Source organism: Bombina bombina, chromosome 6, assembly GCF_027579735.1.
Source record: "Bombina bombina isolate aBomBom1 chromosome 6, aBomBom1.pri, whole genome shotgun sequence".
Classification (NCBI taxonomy): Eukaryota; Metazoa; Chordata; class Amphibia; order Anura; family Bombinatoridae; genus Bombina; species Bombina bombina.
Window position 1 is genome coordinate 575,075,898 of NC_069504.1, and position 23,672 is coordinate 575,099,569.

At 39.8% G+C, this 23,672-nt stretch overlaps 1 protein-coding gene across 2 annotated transcripts in view; it reads right to left on the minus strand.

The window, feature by feature from the left end:
* LRRC49 (leucine rich repeat containing 49) overlaps positions 1–23,672 on the minus strand; it is a 334,467-nt gene that overhangs the window by 35,518 nt on the left and 275,277 nt on the right. For both annotated transcript variants that reach the window (XM_053717544.1, XM_053717545.1), the window contains 2 exons: positions 17,809–18,046; positions 7,522–7,707 (listed from right to left, as the gene is read on the minus strand). In XM_053717544.1, coding sequence (XP_053573519.1) covers positions 7,522–7,707; positions 17,809–18,046 — 424 coding nt within the window. The remainder of the gene's footprint in view (positions 1–7,521; positions 7,708–17,808; positions 18,047–23,672) is intronic.

Consider the following 23,672-nt stretch of genomic DNA (forward strand, 5'->3'; position numbering starts at 1 on the left):
AAGGCTGATAACTCAGAGACTCTACGAGCCGAGGAAATAGCCATTAAAAACAGAACTTTCCAAGATAACAATTTAATATCAATGGAATGAAGGGGTTCAAACGGAACACCCTGTAAAACGTTAAGAACTAAATTTAAGCTCCATGGTGGAGCAACAGTTTTAAACACAGGCTTAATCCTGGCCAAAGCCTGGCAGAAAGCCTGAACGTCTGGAACTTCTGACAGACATTTGTGTAAAAGAATGGACAGAGCTGAGATCTGTCCCTTCAAGGAACTAGCAGATAAACCCTTTTCTAAACCCTCTTGTAGAAAAGACAATATCCTAGGAATCCTAACCTTACTCCATGAGTAACTCTTGGATTCGCACCAATGTAAGTATTTACGCCATATTTTATGGTAAATCTTTCTGGTAACAGGTTTCCTAGCCTGTATTAGGGTATCAATTACTGACTCCGAAAATCCACGCTTTGATAAAATCAAGCGTTCAATTTCCAAGCAGTCAGCTTCAGAGAAATTAGATTTTGATGTTTGAAAGGACCCTGAATTAGAAGGTCCTGTCTCAGAGGCAGAGACCAAGGTGGACAGGATGACATGTCCACTAGATCTGCATACCAGGTCCTGCGTGGCCACGCAGGCGCTATTAGAATCACCAATGCTCTCTCCTGTTTGATCCTGGCAATCAATCGAGGAAGCATCGGAAAGGGTGGAAACACATAGGCCATCCCGAAGGTCCAGGGTGCTGTCAAAGCATCTACCAGGACCGCTCCCGGGTCCCTGGACCTGGACCCGTAACAAGGGAGCTTGGCGTTCTGGCGAGACGCCATGAGATCTATCTCTGGTTTGCCCCAAAGTGGAAGTATTTGGGCAAAGACCTCCGGATGAAGTTCCCACTCCCCCGGATGAAAAGTCTGACGACTTAGGAAATCCGCCTCCCAGTTCTCCACTCCAGGAATGTGGATCGCTGACAGGTGGCAAGAGTGAGACTCTGCCCAGCGAATTATCTTTGATACTTCCATCATCGCTAGGGAGCTTCTTGTCCCTCCCTGATGGTTGATGTAAGCTACAGTCGTGATGTTGTCCGACTGAAACCTGATGAACCCCAGAGTTGTTAACTGAGGCCAAGCCAGAAGGGCATTGAGAACTGCTCTCAATTCCAGAATGTTTATTGGAAGGAGACTCTCCTCCTGAGTCCATGATCCCTGAGCCTTCAGGGAATTCCAGACAGCGCCCCAACCTAGTAGGCTGGCGTCTGTTGTTACAATTGTCCAATCTGGTCTGCTGAATGGCATCCCCCTGGACAGATGTGGCCGAGAAAGCCACCATAGAAGAGAATTTCTGGTCTCTTGATCCAGATTCAGAGTAGGGGACAAATCTGAGTAATCCCCATTCCACTGACTTAGCATGCACAATTGCAGAGGTCTGAGATGTAGGCGTGCAAAGGGAACTATGTCCATTGCCGCTACCATTAAGCCGATCACCTCCATGCATTGAGCCACTGACGGGTGTTGAATGGAATGAAGGACACGGCAAGCATCTTGAAGCTTTATTAACCTGCCTTCTGTCAGGTAGATCTTCATTTCTACAGAATCTATAAGAGTCCCCAAGAAGGGAACTCTTGTGAGTGGAAAGAGAGAACTTTTCTCTTCGTTCACCTTCCACCCATGCGACCTTAGAAAAGCCAGTACTAACTCTGTATGAGACTTGGCAGTTTGAAAGCTTGACGCTTGTATCAGAATGTCGTCTAGGTACGGAGCCACCGAAATTCCTTGCGGTCTTAGTACCGCCAGCAGAGCGCCCAGAACCTTTGTGAAGATTCTTGGAGCCGTAGCCAATCCGAATGGAAGAGCTACAAACTGGTAATGCCTGTCTAGGAAGGCAAACCTTAGATACCGGTAATGATCTTTGTGAATCGGTATGTGAAGGTAAGCGTCCTTTAAATCCACTGTGGTCATGTACTGACCCTTTTGGATCATGGGTAAGTTTGTCCGGATAGTTTCCATTTTGAACGATGGAACTCTTAGGAATTTGTTTAGGATCTTTAAATCCAATATTGGTCTGAAGGTTCCCTCTTTTTTGGGAACCACAAACAGATTTGAGTAAAACCCTTGTCCGTGTTCCGACCGCGGAACTGGGTGGATCACTCCCATTAGTAAAAGGTCTTGTACACAGCGTAGAAACGCCTCTTTCTTTATCTGGTTTGTTGACAACCTTGAAAGGTGAAATCTCCCTTGTGGAGGAGAAGCTTTGAAGTCCAGAAGATATCCCTGAGATATGATCTCCAACGCCCAGGGATCCTGGACATCTCTTGCCCAAGCCTGGGCGAAGAGAGAGAGTCTGCCCCCCACTAGATCCGTTTCCGGATCGGGGGCCCTCACTTCATGCTGTCTTAGGGGCAGCAGCAGGTTTTCTGGCCTGCTTGCCCTTGTTCCAGGACTGGTTAGGTTTCCAGCCTTGTCTGTAGCGAGCAACAGCTCCTTCCTGTTTTGGAGCAGAGGAAGTTGATGCTGCTCCTGCCTTGAAGTTACGAAAGGCACGAAAATTAGACTGTCTAGCCCTTGGTTTGGCTCTGTCTTGAGGCAGGGCATGGCCTTTACCTCCCGTAATATCAGCGATAATTTCTTTCAAACCGGGCCCGAATAATGTCTGCCCCTTGAAAGGTATGTTAAGTAATTTAGATTTAGAAGTTACATCAGCTGACCAGGATTTTAGCCACAGCGCTCTGCGCGCCTGAATGGCGAATCCGGAATTCTTAGCCGTAAGTTTAGTTAAATGTACTACGGCATCAGAAATAAATGAATTAGCTAGCTTAAGGGTTTTAAGCTTGTGTGTAATTTCATCTAATGGAGCTGAGTCAAGGGTCTCTTCCAGAGACTCAAACCAAAATGCTGCCGCAGCCGTGACAGGCGCAATGCATGCAAGGGGTTGCAATATAAAACCTTGTTGAACAAACATTTTCTTAAGGTAACCCTCTAACTTTTTATCCATTGGATCTGAAAAAGCACAGCTATCCTCCACCGGGATAGTGGTACGCTTAGCTAAAGTAGAAACTGCTCAAAAGTTTATGTTTAATGTTTATAATTATTAAAATAAAAGGAAAACACATTAGAAAAGGGAGGGGAAGGAAGACTATAGATAATTTCGTTCCTACTTCAGGAAAATAAGCAGGACCTCAAATATTTCCTATGCCTGAAGGCAACTTCAGTAGGTGGGAGCTTTTCCTAGGACTCTATGGACTTTCAGAGATTTCAGTAATGATGGAGATACATTGGGAAAGCCGGATGGATATACTAATTGCTGAAAGAAGTTGTTTCATCCTCCAACTCATTTTCATGTTGTTTGAGACAGATATATGGAATTATAAAACTTTATCGAACAGGATAAGAGGTCCTGAGACTGTAACAATGAATATAAATATGTTTATCTGAACTAGGGGCATGATGTATTAGATATGTCTCTTGTCTTCCTTTTTGACAATAAAGATTATTTCAACTAAAGTAGAAACTGCTCCCTCCACCTTAGGGACCGTTTGCCATAAGTCCCGTGTGGTGGTGTCTATTGGAAACATTTTTCTGAATATAGGAGGGGGTGAGAAAGGCACACCGGGTCTATCCCACTCCTTAGTAACAATTTCAGTAAGTCTCTTAGGTATAGGAAAAACGTCAGTACTCGTCGGTACCGCAAAATATTTATCCAACCTACACATTTTCTCTGGTATTGCAACTGTGTTACAATCATTCAGAGCCGCTAACACCTCCCCTAGTAATACACGGAGGTTTTCCAGCTTAAACTTAAAATTTGAAATGTCTGAATCCAGTTTATTTGGATCAGATCCGTCACCCGCAGAATGAAGCTCTCCGTCCTCATGTTCTGCAAATTGTGACTCAGTATCTGACATGGCCCTAATATTATCAGCGCACTCTGTTCTCACTCCAGAGTGATCTCGCTTACCTCTAAGTTCTGGTAATTTAGACAAAACTTCAGTCATAACATTAGCCATGTCCTGTAGTGTGATTTGTAATAGCCGCCCTGAAGTACTCGGCGTTACAATATCACGCACCTCCCGAGTGGGAGATGCAGGTACTGACACGTGAGGCAAGTTAGTCGGCATAACTTCCCCCTCGTTGTTTGGTGAATGATGTTCAATTTGTACAGAATGACTTTTATTTAAAGTAGCATCAATGCAATTAGTACATAAATTTCTATTGGGCTCCACCTTGGCTTTTGCACATATAGCACAGAGATATTCCTCTGAGTCAGACATGTTTAACAAACTAGCAATTAAACTAGCAAGCTTGGAAATACTTTTCACTCAATTTACAAGTAATAAGAAAAACGCACTGTGCCTTTAAGAAGCACAGAAAAAAAAAAAAATTATGACAGTTGAATAACAATGAACCGGAGAAATTATAAAAACCACATTTTTCCCGGTAAAGGCATAAATTTAGCAAAGGATTGCCCCCATTAGCAATAGATAACTAACCCTTAATAGCAGAAAAAAATGTACAAAATATAAACTTTTTTATCACAGTCAAAGCACAATCTCACAGGTCTGCTGTGAGTGATTACCTCCCTCAAAATAATTTTTGAAGACCCTTGAGCTCTGTAGAGACGATCCGGATCATGCAGGGAGAGAAAAGACTTTTGACTGAATTTCTGATGCGTAGCAAAAGCGCCAAAATAGGCCCCTCCCCCTCACACACAGCAGTGAGGGAAGTTCAGAAAACTGTCTTAAATTAAAATAAACGACAGCCAAGTGGAAAAACAGTGCCCAAAACAATTTTTCACCCAGTACCTCAGATAATTAAACGATTTAGCATGCCAGAAAAAACGCTTAAAATCAAGTAACATGAAATGTCATTAAACAGCCTGTTGCTAGACGTTCCCACTGCAAGTTAGGCTAAAAGTTATATGCATATAGTATTATCCCAGTGAAGTGCCATTCCCCAGAATACTGAAGTGTAAACATATATACATAACAGCCTGATACCAGTTGCTACTACTGCATTTAAGGCTGAACTTACATTATATCGGTATTGGCAGTATTTTCTCAGTCAATTCCATTCCTCAGAAAATAATATACTGCAACATACCTCTTTGCAGGTGAACCTGCCCGCTGTCCCCTGATCTGAAGTTTACCTCACTCCTCAGAATGGCCGAGAACAGCAAAATGAATCTTAGCTACGCCAGCTAAAATCATCCAAAAACTCAGGTAGATTCTTCTTCAAATTCTACCTGAGAAGGAACAACACACTCCGGTGCTGTTTTAAAATAACAAACTTTTGATTGAAGATATATAAACTAAGTATAATCACCACAGTCCTCTCACACATCCTATCTATTAGTTGGGTGCAAGAGAATGACTGGGTGTGACGTAGAGGGGAGGAGCTATATAGCAGCTCTGCTTGGGTGATCCTCTTGCACTTCCTGTTGGGGAGGAGTTAATATCCCAGAAGTAATGATGACCCGTGGACTGACTACACTTAACAGGAGAAATTTTTTTTTTTTTTTTTTTTTTAGGACTCTTGGGCCCCTCAACAGAGACTGGGCCCAGGGCAGCTGCCCCTTTTGCCCTGTGTTAAAGACGGTCCTGGCTACATTGCATGCTCTATCTGAATCATGAAAGAAAAAATGTGGGTGTAGTTTCCCTATAAAGATCTGACAGAAGAATCTTCTAACTTTAGTGTGTTCAGGTCAACTAGAAAAAAGCCACAATTATAAAAGATAGGGACTATGTAAGAGCTGTCTACACAACAGCCAAAGTAAAAATAAAGTGTCCTGACTATATCTACATTGTGCGTGTGACATCATCATGCAGGTCACACCCTGAAGGGGTTAAGGGAACAGTTCCAGTACTATTTTTCTCAAAGATTGAAATAAAATGATAAACAAGACAGACTTGATAACACTGAGTAAAAAATAAATATAAGCCTAAATTAAAGGCTGGTACCACAAAATGACAATTTAATTTTGAAAATAAAAAATGTATCTGCATTTTCTATCTTTTGGAGTGCTCTGGTTTAATTAAAATGAATGATGAACCTACCTGTCAGCAAAAGTTCAGTTTAGGTAGGATGAATTTAGTTCAGCTTCTACCCAAGCTGGACTTCTTTTTGATTAGAGAGATTATGCACTTATGACCATGTTTCTTTTCCAAAATTAGGTATGTTAGTTTAATGGTATCACGTTTCCTTAAATCAGGACTGAATGTCATACATAATGCTACTGTAATACAGAACTGATATCAATGGGATGACTTATAGTTCAGGGAACTCATATCACAATAATCTGAGCAATTTAAATATATCAACTCGCAGTGTGATATTTTTGCATTCCTGTAAATGGTATATGCTATTTGGTCACAAAATAATACCTTGCAGGATATATAAATAATTGTATTATACATTCACTAACAGAAAGTTATTTGCTTACATTACAAAATAAGGAAACATGGGATCATTACATAAAACATTGTTATTTTTAAGGTTGGTCCTTTGAGTGATGGTTTGTTCAGTTAGGGGAGTTATATAGGTGGGATCCCTTAGGAGATGGGAGGTTGTGCTGGGTGGTCTTTGAGTTTTTGGTGGATCCCTTGCATGCTAGAAGCACTGAGTAGTAAGTGGTCAATAGTTTTATTTATTATAATTTATTCTTAAAAAAAATAAAACAGTTTTTTCAAAAGATAAGAGTGCATCAATGGACACATAATAAGTATTGTTGCAATTGATCTGCAGCTCTATTTAGGGGACTGTCATTATTTAAAGAGGATTGAGGTATCCTCTTTAGATATAACAGTATTTACAAATGAAATTTCCCTAAAGATAGTATTACTTGGCACGTCATTAAAAGTAAATAGAATTCTTAAAGTCACTCTTATTTATTTGGAATACATAAGCTAATGATTTTGCCATAATTTCCACAGAAGCATTATTAAATTATTTATAAATAAGGCCCATTCTAAATATACCTTCTGGAAGTATCAGAATATTACAACAGTCACAGAAAGTTCTATAACAGAGTTTCACTCTGTTTTTCAAACCTGCCCTCCGTCCTCCCTAACAGGACACATTTTGAGGATATCTGAACTGGAGCACAGGTGAAATAATCAGCTGATTAGTAAACATGGTTATTTTACCTGCTTTCATCCAAGGTAATCCTGAAAACCTGGCCTGTTGGGGAGGCCTGAGGTCAGGTTTCAAAAACCACTGCTCTAGAATATATGGGCCTAACTAAAGAACTGACCTTCAGTAACACTGGTTCTCTATACACTCAAAAGCTTTTCATGTAAAATGAATGATATCTTTTGCTAAATAATAATAAATGCAGAAATAATTTACAACTATAGGTTTCCCATCACATTCAAGTAGAGCATATTTTTGTCTTACTATATTAAAGCTACAGCTATTTTGGTTTAAGAAATACATTGGGCCTATCACATGCAAATAATGTAAGTATCAGTGTATAACTTATTATGTTCCTTTTGATTGGAAGCCTTTACTAATTGCCAACTATATTATTCTTTTACCTCGGTATCATTGATTTTCTGTATGTTGAAGTTGCTAAGTCTGAAGAGAACATAATACTTCCACAATGTAAAGTTAACAACAGAATTTCCCTGAGGATCCACAGTTAGCTGATCGAGCCGGCGAAGTTGTGCCAAGGCATTGAACTGATGCAAGGTAACTAGATTGGTCTCCTTAAGTTTAAGGTGCTGTTAAGGAAAGCAAATAATATCAGTAGATTACTTACATAGTTTATAACAAGTCATGTAATAAGCGTTACATTAAATCAATATAGAACATGCAATTTTAAACGACTTTCCAGTTTACTCCTATTATCAAATTTTGCCTCATTCTCTTGGCATCCTATGTTTAAAAGCATACCTAGGTATGCTCCGGAGCAGCAATGCACTACTGCTAACTAGATGGTGACCGGTGGCTGCAAATATATGCCTCTTGTGATTGGCTAACCATATGTGTTCTGTTACCTCCCAGTATTGCATTGCTTCTCCTAAGTTTACTGTTCAACAAAAGGTACCAAGAGAATAAACATTTGAAAATAGGAAATTGGAAAGTTGTTTAAAGCTGTATGCTTTGTATGAATCATGAAAGGTCTGATTACATATATGGCTAGATTAAGAGTGGAGCGGTAGTTTGTGCTTACGTTGAAGCGTTAAAACTGCTAGAAGTCATTTTTTTTCGCTTGGAGATTTGAGCTCATATTACGAGTTGTGAGTAAAAACTTTGCACTCTTGCATTCAAAATGTTGAGGTACATAATGTATTTTTATTAATATAGTTCAGATGAAGGAATGAGCTGAAAGGCTTCTCATCTAATTACTAAACAAATGATGTGTTCATATGTCCTTTACAGTTAAAGGGTGTTTGATGCCAATTATGTAGTGGTCTTGTGGGTGTAGTTCTATAAATGATATGGATTAATTACACTAACATTGATTTTATACTTAATATACACAAAGAAATGGTGTGATATGTACATTAAGGTACATTATGTGATTCTATATAATGGATTTCAAAGGTGGATACATTTGTGCAAATGCTTCTAAATAATATTGTGTCTTTTGGTACATATATGTTTAAATATAATATACATTTATTTATATATAATATAGTATACAAAGTTTGCAAATATATAGCAACAACTTTCTATATGGTTTGTAAATGGGATTGTATATGTTCTTGTTCTTTGCATTGCTGAATTATAGGTTTGCTTATGTTTCTGCTGGTATTTAATAGTACATAGCCATTTATTTTTAACAATGTGAGTTACTTACATTTAATTACCTAAAGGCAGACAGAGAGATTGCTACACTGTAACAGGCAACAATCACCTATTAGGTAAACTATTTGGGACAGCACTAGGCCTTCTATCGCCAGGCCATCAAAGTCAGAGTTTTGAGATCCTGATGAAAGAAATGTCCTTGAGAAAGAAGGTCCTTTCTGAGAGAAAGCCACCAAGTTCATATGAATCAGATCTGCATACCAAGTCCTGCAATGCCAAGTCAGAGCAATCAAAATGAATAAAGCTCTTTCTTGCTTGATCTAGCTATCACGCTGGATAGCAATGTAAATGGAGGAAAAATTTAGATCAGCCTGAACGACCAGAGATCTAATAGGTCAGCAAATGAGATCTATCTCTGGCAAGCCACAGTGTCTCACTATCTGGTGAAAAATGATTCTGTTTCAGAGACCATTACCATGGTGATAGGTATTGTGACTGAGAACATTTGCCTCCCATTTGTTCACTCATAGGAAGGGAATGGTTGAGTCCATGCAATGGTGTTGTTCTGCCCATCTGATAATACAGGACATTTTGTTTATTGCCAGGGAACTTTGAGTTCCACCTTGATGATTGATATATGCCACTGCTGTAACATTGTTTGACTGGAATTAAAGAAAAGATTGCTGCTTAAGGTTTAGCCCTGAAAATTGTGCAGAGTTCCAGAATGTTTATTGGTATCCTTGCCTCCCGAGGAGGGCAAACTCTTTGCACTCTCTGAGACCCCCAAACTGTACCCTAGCCTGTCAAGCTGCTGTCTGTGGTGATTACTACTCATGCTGGGAAAAAAGAGACCCCCCTGAACAAAGCATTGGGGATTCTGCTACCATGTTAAAGACTGTCTTTTCTTAAGATCCAGCCAGATCGTCTGAGACAGATCGTCATTGTTTCTGTTCCACTCTTGTACCATCCTCAATTGGAGAGGTTGCAGATGAAATCTAGCAAATAGGACTGCCCTAAAGCAGCGACCATGAGGTCAACAACTTTAATGCATTGAGCAATGGAAGGAAGCGGACAGAGTTGAAGTTGAGCAAAGGCATGTTTGAGTCTGCGTTTTTCTGTTAGAAATAGTCTCTTAGTCAATAAGTCAGTTATAGACCTAGAAAGGATACACGGGTCTGAGGAGCTAATAAACAAACAGAAATGGATGAAGGAAATTATACTTGTGTAATGACTGTGGCTATCCTTGTTATCTGCAGACTGAACCCCAGATTAGTTCCTCCAAATCAGGCCATTAGTGGGTGGAGTCTAGTTATTGAAAAACTATTGCAACAAATGAGATGTGAATTTGTTCTAAAATGTTTAAACTTTACTGATATACTACTGCATAGAAGGGAAACAGAAGTGTCTTGTAATTATAAGGTGTATACTGTCCTTTTAAAGGGATATAAAACCTTAAATTTATTTCATAAATCAGATAGAGTAAGCAATTTTAAACAGCTTTCTAATTTACTTCTATATCAGTTTTTCTTCGTTCTCTTGGTATCTTTGTTGAAAAGCAGGGACGCATGCTTAGGAGCACTATATGGCAGCAGTTTTGCAGAAATGTTATATATTCGCAAGAGCACTAGATGGCAGCACTATTTACTGCCATGTATTACTTCAGATGCCTACCTAGGTATCTCTTCAACACAGAATATCATAGGAACATAGCAAATTTGATCTGTCTGAATCACAAAAATAATTTTTTTGGTGTAATTTCCCTTTAAGCTCCACTGAAACTACTAAGGCACAAAATCTACAAATAAGGGAGATAACCCTTTCTGCATTCACTAACAAATTAAAAAATCTTGCAACATTATTTATTATTATCATTTATTTGTATAGTGCTGCCAAATGATTTATTAATGGCTTTTAAAAACACTGTGTGCTCCAGACATGTGCACACCCCTGATCCTACCCATGTATGCTCTTCAAAGGACACCAAGATAAAAAGTAAATTTAATAACTGATGTAAATAAAATGTCTGTTAACATGTCATGCTTTATGTGAATCATAAATGTTTTATTTTAGCTTTCATGCACTTTTATTGACTATGTGCCTGTAAGTGGGTGACATTTTTTATGTCAGATTAAAATAGAGAAACTGAATAGCCAAAATTAGTTTAGGTTCCCACTCAAGCATGACAAATCAGGGAAATTCCTGGTTTCAGCGCTCTCTCAATGGAAACCCATACATTAAACTGTGTTTCCCATCAAAAAAGGTTTAAAACTTCTGTTGTCCCTGAGTAAGTCCAGAGCGTTTAGGTAAGTAGTCACACTCACATTCTGTGTTTGGGGAGAACCCTTGGATAGTAATTCAATTGTTCTCATATTTCAAGACTGAAATGTGTGTTAAAGGATTACTTTCTGTTATAATTTTTAAGCTAAACAACTAACATATTAAAGTTAATAAACATTAATTAAAACCTACTGACCTATATTTTCTCCAAAACAAACATAACGTTCTAAAAGTTATATCTTTTATTCGCTGATGATGTCACGTTATCCTGCCCACTATTTTCAGCACTGCATGTTCAAAATACTTAAACCAATAACTTTGTGTTTAAAGCGCCATTTTGAAACCTAGGTATTGTAAACGGATTGGTACAGAGCAAAGGATACCCACGGAGGGGGTTTGGAAAACAATTAAATTTGCAGACAAGATTTCTGATATACGGTAGAGATATGTTAATGAAATGCTATTGATAAAAAGTGTATTTGGGGTAGGTAGTTAGTAACAGGCATAGAAAATATTTACTTACAGTGGCCCTTTAATCCATCTAACCCTCTTTAAATAGTGACATGGTTATGAAAATAATATAGGAAATGTAAAAAAATGTTTACAACTAGATGAACATTAAAGGGACAGTCTGGTAAAAATTAAACTTTCAGGATTCAGGTAGGGTATGTAATATTAAACAGCTTTCCAATTTACTTTTATCATCAAATTTGCTTGGTTCTCTTGGTATTCTTTTTTTTTTTTTTACAGCTAGACTGCGAATGTTCATGTGTGCCATATAGATAACATTGTGCTCACTTCTGTGTAGTTACTTAGGAGTCAGCACTGATTAGCTTAAATGCAAGTCTATCAAAATAACTGAAGTAAGGGGGCAGTCTGCAGAGGCTTAGATACAAGGTAATCACGGAGGTAAAAAGTATATTAATGGGGGGCGGAGCAAACTGCTAAGGGAACAAGACGTGCTTCTGCTGAGCTCCCGGCTCCAACTTCAATAAAAGAAGGTTAATACATATCTAAACCTCCTAAGATGCTTAGGACAGATCCCTAATATGTTTATATGGGCTGGAGATGAGCCCGGAAGACTGACTGGATATATTTAGATCAGTAAGTCCGACAGTGTTAAAGCCATGATGGAGGCCTCGGCCATGTGGGAGTTTGAGATGGGTCAGCTTATCTATGAACACTTTCATAGCCTAACGCAGGTATTGTGCGAGGCTCTTGCGAACACAACACCACGCAATGTTGCTCATATACAAGTAGATGCAACGCGAGTGGCCCACCATGGCAGACACACTGTTCTGAGCTCCGTTGTAGCCGAGGCTGAGAAAAGCATTTAAGTTGGATTTATAGCGGCATCCAGTGACATCTAAGCAGGGGTAAACCTTAGAGCCCCTCACACACCTACCGCTCCAGAAATCGCTGACGACCGCACTACACAAAGCCTTAGAAACTGTGATATGCCGATGGATGCACATGTTCCTGCGCCACTTGGGCCTAACAGTATGTGAAATGGGCTGGCGCATAAAGCTTGGTGGACACTCTTGACACAGGTCTGTACAGCATCAGTCGGATGAAACCCTTCACACAGACAGTATAGCTGCCAACCCATACACAACATAACTACACTTACATGCTGGCAGCCTAATAACCACTGACTTGGCCATTAATCCTTTATGACAAGGCCCAGGCAATAAGTATACTTGCAAAGGACCGCCTACTCACTTGCAATTTGCCACGGCTTGGGGGATTGAGCAACAGGGGACAAGAACACTATGGGAGGCTAAACACTCACACAGATCTACATCTGTCTGGGCTAATAAGTGAAACTTCACAGGGTATCGGAAAGATATGCAAGATGAGTGGGATTCCCATAAACCACCGTCATTGCTTCACATGCCTGGCTCCAGTAGTAATCAGGTCTGCGCACACCACTGCAGCTGTCGGCATAGACATTCACAGTGAAGGCGGCTACAGGCTAGACAAGGCAGTGGTGTGCAACCTGCTGTAACTCGGATACCATGAGAGAGCAAGTTCGGCTGTGTAGTAAGTGCACATCAGGGACAACACGGCCACTTGGTGGCCCAAACAACCTACCATAATTCAGCCTTACCGTACTTAGATTATGGGACCATAGTGGTAATAGGAACATAGGACCTGGAAATATGAAGAGGGCCATTAAAAAATGTTCCCACGTGGCTGACTCTCAACGATCTGTAACTTTATGTATATTGGTGACCCACAGAACAGTTTTCTGATCTCTCCTTTAGTTATGTTATGTTTAGTTTGAATGTTTTGAGCCACTGGCTACTCCTAACCTCCTGAACATTGGCTCCTCAAAGTTGGAATAAGTATCATCTCCTGCCCTTTTTTCACATAGCAGGGCGGCATTCCTAGTGTAATGTTAAGTTTTCATAGGTCATAATAATGTTTCCCTAGAATGGCTTCTTTGATTTATTGTCATGCTTGCTCAGCTAATCTTAAATTGCTTTTTCACACGAGGGCCAGAGATAAAGTAAGCTATAGAATTATCTCATGCTTATCTTTTGAACAGTGTGTGATTCCTCTATGATAAAATCTGAAGATGAATCCGGCAGCTCCAGTTTTGTTACTGTCTTGGGGCAGCAAATCAATATTAATTTACCTTTTCTTGGTTAGGACCACTACACTCAATTTGAAGCCCAAGTTAGTTATATACATTTATTAAGGTATTACATACTATAAATACTAGGCGTAGTGTGTGCTAGGTGTTATATATGCTAGGTTCTGTCTGTGTTAGGTATTGGGTGTGTTGGGTTCTGTGAGGGTTGGGTACTGTAGGTGCTGCGCGTGCTGGGTGCTATATGTGCTAAGGGGTGCGCATGCTAGGGGCTGCGAGTGCTAGGTGCTCTGTGTGCTAGCTATGTGAAACAGTAAGCCTGATAATGTATAGTATATAGAGAGGATGCTGCCTAATTAAATTTTGCCAACATAATTTAGGTTAGGTGTCATGTGTGCTAGGTGTCATGCGTGCCAGGTGTCATGCGTGCCAGGTGTCATGCGTGCCAGGTGTCATGCGTGCCAGGTGTCATGCGTGCCAGGTGTCATGCGCGCTAGGTGTCATGCGTGCTAGGTGTCATTTGTGCTAGGTTCAACGTGTACTAGGTACTGCGTGTGCTAGGCAAGGCGGGTGCTGGGTACGGCGGGTGCTAGGTATAGCGTGAACTAGGTACAGTAGGTGCTAGGTACAGTAGGTGCTAGGTACAGTAGGTGCTAGGTGTCATGTGTGCTAGGTGTCATGTGTGCTAGGTGTCATGTGTGCTAGGTGTCATGTGTGCTAGGTTCAACGTGTACTAGGTACTGCGTGTGCTAGGCAAGGCGGGTGCTGGGTACGGCGTGTGCTGGGTACGGCGTGTGCTAGGTACGGCGTGTGCTAGGTACGGCGTGTGCTAGGTACAGTGTGTGCTAGGTACAGTGTGTGCTAGGTACAGTGTGTGCTAGGTACCGCATGTGCTAGGCAAGGTGAGGGCTGGGTATGGCGTGTGCTAGGCATAACGTGAGCTAGGTACAGTTGGTGCTAGGTACAGTTGGTGCTAGGTACAATGTGTGCTAGGTGCAATGTGTGCTAGGTGCAATGTGTGCTAGGTGCAATGTGTGTTAGGTGCAATGTGTGGTAGGCACGGTGTGCACGAGGTACAGTGTGTACTAGGTACAATATGTGCTGGGTTCAATGTGTGCTAGGTACCGCGTGTGCTAGGCAAGGTGGGGACTGGGTACGGCGTGTGCTATGTATAACGTGAGCTAGGTACAATTGGTGCTAGGTACAATGTGTGCTAGGTACAATGGGTGTTGGGTATAGTTTGTGTTAGGTACAATGTGTATTAGGCACAGTGTGTGAGAGGTACAGCGTGTGCCAGGAATATTGAGTACTAGGTACAGTGTGTGCTAGGTTCAGTGTGTGCTAGGTACCGCATGTGCTAGGCAAGGTGAGGGCTGGGTACGGCGTGTGCTAGGCATAACGTGAGCTAGGTACAGTTGGTGCTAGGTACAATGTGTGCTAGGTACAATGTGTGCTAGGTACAATGTGTGCTAGGTACAATGTGTGCTAGGTACAATGTGTGCTAGGTACAATATGTGCTAGGTACAATGTGTGCTAGGTGCAATGTGTGCTAGGTACAATGTGTGCTAGGTACAATGTGTGCTAGGTACAATGTGTGCTAGGTACAATGTGTGCTAGGTACAATGTGTGCTGGGTTCAATGTGTGCTAGGTACCGCGTGTGCTAGGCAAGGTGGGGGGCTGGGTACGGCGTGTGCTAGGTATAACGCGAACTAGGTACAATTGGTGCTAGGTACAATGGGTGTTGGGTATAGTTTGTGTTAGGTACAATGTGTATTAGGCACAGTGTGTGAGAAGTACAGTGTGTGCTAGGTACAGCGTGTGCCAGGTATATTGAGTACTAGGTACAGTGTGTGCTAGGTAAAGTGTGTGCTAGGTACAGTGTGTGCTAGGTTCAGTGTGTGCTAGGTACCGCATGTGCTAGGCAAGGTGAGGGCTGGGTACGGCGTGTGCTAGGCATAACGTGAGCTAGGTACAGTTGGTGCTAGGTGCAATGTGTGCTAGGTACAATGTGTGCTAGGTGCAATGTGTGCTAGGTACGGTGTGCGCGAGGTACAGTGTGTACTAGGTACAATGTGTGCTGGGTTCAATGTGTGCTAGGTACCGCGTGTGCTAGGCAAGGTGGGGGGCTGGGTACGGCGTGTGCTAGGTATAACGCAAACTAGGTACAATTGGTGCTAGGTACAATGGGTGTTGGGTATAGTTTGTGTTAGGTACAATGTGTATTAGGCACAGTGTGTGAGAGGTACAGTGTGTGCTAGGTACAGCGTGTGCCAGGTATATTGAGTACTAGGTACAGTGTGTGCTAGGTACAGTGTGTGCTAGGTTCAGTGTGTGCTAGGTACCGCATGTGCTAGGCAAGGTGAGGGCTGGGTACGGCGTGTGCTAGGCATAACGTGAGCTAGGTACAGTTGGTGCTAGGTACAATGTGTGCTAGGTACAATGTGTGCTAGGTGCAATGTGTGCTAGGTGCAATGTGTGCTAGGTGCAATGTGTGCTAGGTGCAATGTGTGCTAGGTACGGTGTGCACGAGGTACAGTGTGTACTAGGTACAATGTGTGCTGGGTTCAATGTGTGCTAGGTACCGCGTGTGCTAGGCAAGGTGGGGGGCTGGGTATGGCGTGTGCTAGGTATAACGCAAACTAGGTACAATTGGTGCTAGGTACAATGGGTGTTGGGTATAGTTTGTGTTAGGTACAATGTGTATTAGGCACAGTGTGTGAGAGGTACAGTGTGTGCTAGGTACAGCGTGTGCCAGGTATATTGAGTACTAGGTACAGTGTGTGCTAGGTAAAGTGTGTGCTAGGTACAGTGTGTGTTAGGTACAGTGTGTGCTAGGTTCAGTGTGTGCTAGGTACCGCATCTGCTAGGCAAGGTGAGGGCTGGGTACGGCGTGTGCTAGGCATAACGTGAGCTAGGTACAGTTGGTGCTAGGTACAATGTGTGCTAGATACAATGTGTGCTAGGTGCAAAGTGTGGTAGGCACGGTGTGCGCGAGGTACAATGTGTGCTGGGTTCAATGTGTGCTAGGTACCGCGTGTGCTAGGCAAGGTGGGGGGCTGGGTACGGCATGTGCTAGGTATAACGCGAACTAGGTAGAATTGGTGCTAGGTACAATGGGTGTTGGGTATAGTTTGTGTTAGGTACAATGTGTATTAGGCACAGTGTGTGAGAGGTACAGTGTTTGCTAGGTACAGCGTGTGCCAGGTATATTGAGTACTAGGTACAGTGTGTGCTAGGTACAGTGTGTGCTAGGTACTACGCGTGCTAGATACTGCATGTGCCAGGTACAATGTGTGCTAGATATGAGTACTAGGTACAGTGTGTGCTAGGTACGATGAGCCTCAATCTATATGGACAAACCCATTAATATGTATTACAGCAACTTTTCCTGACTTGTTCTTTGGAGCATTAGCCTTAATTTATAAGTATCACCTTCCCCCCCCCCCCATATTCAAAGCCCACACTAGGGTTCAATCTTGGTGAATTATTTTCACCACAAATCCCTGCAAATTACTTATGATGTATCAATGTTTTGACAGCTATTGCACTCGGACCTGCATGTCCGATCCTTTTTGTTTGTGTATTTTTGAACAGGGGTCCTGCGTGTCCCCAAATGTTACTTTTCATTCTAAAACCGAATAAAAATTCATTATAAAAAAAAAAAAAAAAAAAAGTATATTAATATAACCGTGTTGGTTGTGCAAAACCGAGTAATAAAGGGATTATCTATCTCTCTAAACCATAAATATTCTGGAGTAGACTGTCCCTTTAAGTTTAAATGCAGATATGAAACTGCAGAAAATAGATCTATCAGTGAATGCAAAAAGGCTGATTAAATGCAAGTCAAAATACATTTTCAAAATAAAAGGGAATACAAGGGTAATATAATACCAGTAGTTTATGCAGTTGTGAGATAATACATTTTTGTTTGTGGCTTTCATAAAACATCCCTTTCTATGCAATATAATTTATAATAAATTATGTGCATCTTCAGTTACAATCATATCACTAAATGCTGTTTGCAACAATATACAATATTGCTGAAAACATTGTTGAAAACACTGCTGCCATAGAATTCTAAAGATATGTGCATGCTCCTGAGTTGCTATGGACAGTAATATAATTTTGCATAAATCCTCTGCATAAGATCACAATCTAATCTCAAAGAAAATTTCTTGCTATATCAATTTTCCTTACCATAAAATTAGGAAATTTTAGTCTCACTTTTGGAAGAACTTGAATAATATCATCAAAATTGATAAAAGTAAAAGAGATGACGCTGATTGATCCAGATGTTTGAACACTCCAGGCCCTGTCCAAAGATTCCAAAGCACCTGACCCATAGAGACAAAGGGTATCTCCCTCCAGTTCCACAAGATGGGAATCTATGACAGAAAGACCTTGCACTGCATTGCTAAGTACAGTGTCGAGTGATCTGTAAAACAGTTCATAAAACAAAATTAAAATATTAGAAATTATGCAAGAATAGATCTTTTTTTTGTCTCAATATGTGAAATATATAGGTCTTTAGTACAGTATTTTATTAGATATTAGAGTAGTTCTTATACCTTGTTTTATACATAATACGATTACAAAAAAAATGTTTTGCAATTTCTTTCCTTCTTAATATTTAATTAAGAACGGCTTTTATTAGAATGTACAAAATAAAGAATGAAAAAAATATGGATTTAATAAAAACATGTGTCCTCTATTTGTCAACGAAGGTGGGTCATCTGAACACTACTATCTGTCAACAACATGATTAACAAATTACTCAATTAAAACACAGTTAACTTATATTAATAATAGGTTAATGTGTTCTCATATAGAGGAATAAACTCCCTGGGGTCCCATATGAATTATACCTGTCTTGCTTCTAATTCTAACGGACTATGAAACATTCACGGCACAGCAAAAAAAAAAAAAAGGGAGAATAAAATGGACGGGCCCTTACTGGCTGTTACTTTAAAAATGTTTCATCAGTAAGTAAAAAGACAGTTTCAGAACATAAAGCTAACCTAAACAAGGTTTATGTAACATAACTATCTTTCTCTTTGCTCAGAAGACAGAATGTGTACATCTTACAATCACACATTTTAGAAAGAATACATTTATGAATAAATGAGGACAAAAAGTATTTGTTTTCCATATCTTGACCTAAATGGTTATGTTGGTGATAAACTCTTTATGATTCTGTCATTTAACACATTAAAAAGCAGAGTTCAATGTCTTGTTTGCACTCACAGTCTTGCTTGTCAGTTTGATAACATAATTATATATGTGATGATGCTACACATGCAACAAGAACGTCACAAGGGCACAGGCACCTTATGGCTCCTTCTGTGTTGGACAGTGGCTTTTACAAAGATTGCTGTACAAATGATGATCACCTGCAACACTATATGCAAGGGAGTTTTGTTGTAACAGTGTGGGCTCTAACGAAAAGTCAATATACTATGTAGCACATGAAACCCCTCTTTTGAAAGAAAGTCCCTGTAGATGCAGGGGATCACCCTAAAGAAATTTACACCACGCAAACACTTCTTACATGTGGTATTTCATGCCTCTCTAGGTAGCCCGTAATTCCTAAAGAGATGTCAATTACTACAATTAATCTCATTATGACTGCCACCATTGCACATACTGCCTGGGCCCCATTATTACTATTAAATCTAAAATATCCAGACTCCACCACTTCTCCCAACATACCTGCACCGTAGGTTATTTTCCTACTCACACATCCACCTCATGAAAAGCTCAATCCCATAACCAAAATTCACCTGAACTCCAACCAGAGAACAATTACCCCTAGTATGTAAAACTCCTACAAGGACCAAAACCCACAAAGAAACCAGGAGTCTTACATTCAGTCTAGATCAAGAATTGCACAAAACATTTTTATTAAACTGTCAAAAGAGAGAGAAAACACTTTTTTTTTTAATGTTTGACTTCTATATACAAAACAATATAGTCATAACATCCACAGATAATCTTACTGTAAATAAATTAACACAGAGGGCATTTTTTCTACAAAAAAATGTAAAGCAAAATAACTATATAATCCTAAGTATCTGTTGTTTCATATAAGTACATCAACCAGTTCCAATAATAATTATATCTACACAAAGATTCCAATTTATATATTATTAATATTATTGTATTTGTAAAAAACACAAAAAAAAAACCCAGACAAACTTTCCTCCGCTAATAGTGCCCTCACTCCCATAAGGCCCCTTAGTCAAAATGTAAATTCTCTGTTATACCTTTTATCTTCACGTTCTTCTCTCTTTCTCTTTACCTTTCTCTTCCCTTTAAAACTTCTAGGCCTCCCTTTTATCGGGTTTAAGCTAAGTATTTATATTTAAATAAACATCTGGATAACTTCTTATTAGATTCAACCACTTCATGAAATATATGTTGAGAGTGTTTTTCAGAGGGGTTAAACAGATCAAACTGTTCTATAATAGCTTGGACCTCTATTTTTTTATTCTTCCAGAGCGTAAAGTTAATTTGTCTAACACACAGAATCACTGTATTAATAAATCTTTTATCTAGCATATTATAATTATTATAATCAGTTATTTGTAGATTGCCACTATCTTCTCTTACATAAAGAAGAAATACATATTTTTTTTCAATTTGAACTTGTAATTTAATATTTTATTAAACCAGAAGTTGATTTTACGCTGATTTTATTTTTTATTTTTAGGACAATGAACCCCAAGGAAGCTACCTTGAAAACTGTAAGTTCTTGCTCCATTTATTAATTCTGGCAGGAGTTAAATGATACCTAATAATTAATTTAGTGTGTGAGTCAAACCAGGGTGCCGACCAGAGAAAATTCAGTTATGATTGCAATGGTGGTAGCCATTATGAGGATTAATAAGAAAAAGGGGTAGGTGGGGTCACAATTAAATAGTTTAATATTACTGGGAAGCTGTGGTTAGGGTATGGATAAGCTTAATTAGGCAGCAAGTGGTCTGAGGATTAGTAGATACTCTTATATTTAGCAATGACACTGGTAAAATATAGGCACTGGCATTAACTCAGTTTGGCAAATCCATCATCAGTCCACAATACTCCCAAATGCATAAAAATAGCAGCACACAATGGGGCCCATTTATCAAGCTCCGAACGGAGCTTGTGGGCCCATGTTTCTGGCAAGTCTTCAGACTAGCCAGAAAAAGCAGTTATGAAGCAGCGGCTCCATAACCCTGTCTGCCTGCTCTGAGCAGGCGGGCAGGAATTGCCGGAAATCAACCCGATCAACTTGATCAAATATGATCGGGTTGATTGACACCTCCCTGCTGGCGGCCCATTGGCCGCGAGTCTGCAGGGGGCAGCATTGCACCAGCAGCTCTTGTGAGCTGAAGGTGCAATGCTGAATACAGAGAGCGTATTGCTCTCCACATTCAGCGAGGTCTTGCGGACCTGATCCGCACTGTCGGATCAGGTCCGCAAGACCTTTGATAAATAGGCCCCCATGGCTCTAAATGTTTCCACAGAGAGCAATGAGAAATAAAACTTTTCACAAGTTAATAATGAGACTTTTTATTTTGTTCAAAACCATTTTTATCACTCATGAGTTGCAATTGTTTTCAACTGCTACATGCATGTGATCAAGTCCAGAGTTTGAAATTACATGAACTATCAAATATTGTTTAAAGGGATAGAAAGGTACAAATTGAATTGTGCATAGGTGCTATTCAAATTTGAATAGAAGCACTTTTTGCAATATGCTTCCATTAGCAAAAATGCTACTAGTAAAAGTGATTACTGTTTTCCAGTGGCTTAATGGACTCATACCTTAGTATTCAAACACCACACCTTCTCAAAGAGCCAGGAGTGGCTTGTATGACCAAAATTAAGTTTTCACAGGCACAATACAAACCACCGCCAGCTCTCTGAACTTCTATTTCAAATTCAAATGCACCAATGCATATTTCAATATTGACCCTTCTATCCCTTTACTAGAAGCTGTGCAGACAGGTTAATATGAGTAAAGAAGGTTAAAAACAATTATCACAACAAAGTTAAAATTTGGTAATACCTATTTAAATGAAATAAAGGTCAGTGATAATTTTATACAAAAATAAGGGCTGCTACATTGTTTTTAATAAAAACAAACAGAGAAAATTCACTTTCAAATGTAATAGAATTCATGGAGACTGTATTTATATAACATACCTGAGCACTGTACATAGCCAATAAAATTATTTTTTTTTAAAATGTATGGCCAAAAAACTATGACTGTAACTGGGATGGAGCCAAGTAAGACAAGTGAGATCATGTTTGAGGCCTAAATCATACATGGGAATCTAGAGAAAAATGGAAACATGAACTGCATTCTGATTGTGCAGGTGTAAAATTACAGGGGGTTTTCTTTGTTTTTTTACACTGACAAGTTTGCAGAGACGTTTCTGAACAGCAGCAACTCTGTATTACACATCCATACTAATTATGGAAAAAGACTATATGAATTATAAATTATGAGCTCGTATTTTGCTTTCTATACAGGAAATAACTAGGGCAAAAACAACTCTAGTGCTCATATCCAAGGTAACCAATGAATCTATTATGCTAGATCCCCCCCCCCCCCCCACCACCCTGATTTAGCTGAAAAGAATATTAATTGCACTGAATTTGACATACTAATGCTAAACTATTTTGAGTGTTGCAAAGAATAAAACAAATATTTTTTAATCAAAACACACAAACCATCAATACAATATTCTTTGATTCTAAATACATTATGGTGCATTATGGTTCTAGCAGAAGAGAAATGTTTGGTACCTTAAACACAGTCAAAGGGACCTGAAGTCCTCTTGTGATTTGACTGTTTATCTTCTATGTGTTACAATATTCAAGCAATAATTTAGCAAACTATTTGTTCACATTGCTTAGCAATTGTTTTTTCTATTCAGGTCTTTATTTTCAAAGCAAATTCACAAAATAAACTATTTTGGATGAAGTAGGGGGGTGAAAACATATTGGGAGTTTGTGCTGATTAAAATGATTCAATGTTTGCTGCCTCAATTTATAAACCCACTCAAGTTACATACACAATATCACAAATTCCCCTTGTCCTCTTTCTGACCACCATCTCCTCACTTGCAGTATCACAACTCTACCTACTACTCTCTCACTAAGTAACCCCCCACACACACCAAATTCCACAAAAGCATTAAGTAATTGGATTCACAACATCTCAAACTCTCTAAACCCTCTGCTCTCTTTCAACTCTTCCCTTTCCTACTCTCATGAATCTATCTGTCACTATAACTCCACTTTTACATCTGTCCTTGACAATAAGGCCCCTCCTACCATAGCTTGCAAATCACATGCTAATCTTCAGCCCGGGCATTCTGCTCTGACATGCTACCCCCGCAGATGTTCCCACACTACTGTGCAACATTGAAGAAAGTGCAGCTATTTAGCAGACTTTCATCATCTTATTCTGTCCTTAACTTTTCTAAGCAGGATTAATTTTCTACTCTTATCTCGACACTTTCTTCCAATCCAAAACATCTGTTCTCCGCTTTTAATTCCCTTCTCTGCCCACCCTCACCTCCAATTACCACTTATCTTTTAATTCAACAACAAAATAGATTCCATCAAAAATTAAATAATTTCTCAACACACTACCAATCTCCAGCCCCCTCAACCATTTGCAAACATCCAAAACCCACATAGCCACAATTTCAGCTCTTTTGCCCCTGCTACTGAGGATAAAGTTCTTGCTCTTATATTATATTCACACCTCACTATATGTCCCCCCTCATAACTATTGACCTCCTCTCTTCTACTCTTACTCCAATCTTCACACATATATTCAATCTCTCCCTCAGCACTGGAATATTTCCACTAGTTAAGCCTATCCTTAAAAAAAATCTCTTGATTAAGTCTCCCCTTCCCTACTCCCCCTTGCCTTAAATCTTCTTGAAATACTAGTATATACACGTCTATCACATTTCCTCATATCAAACTCCCTTCTTGAACCATTACATTCTGGATTTAGCCCCCACACTCCACAGAGACTGCAAAAATTAATTCTAATAATT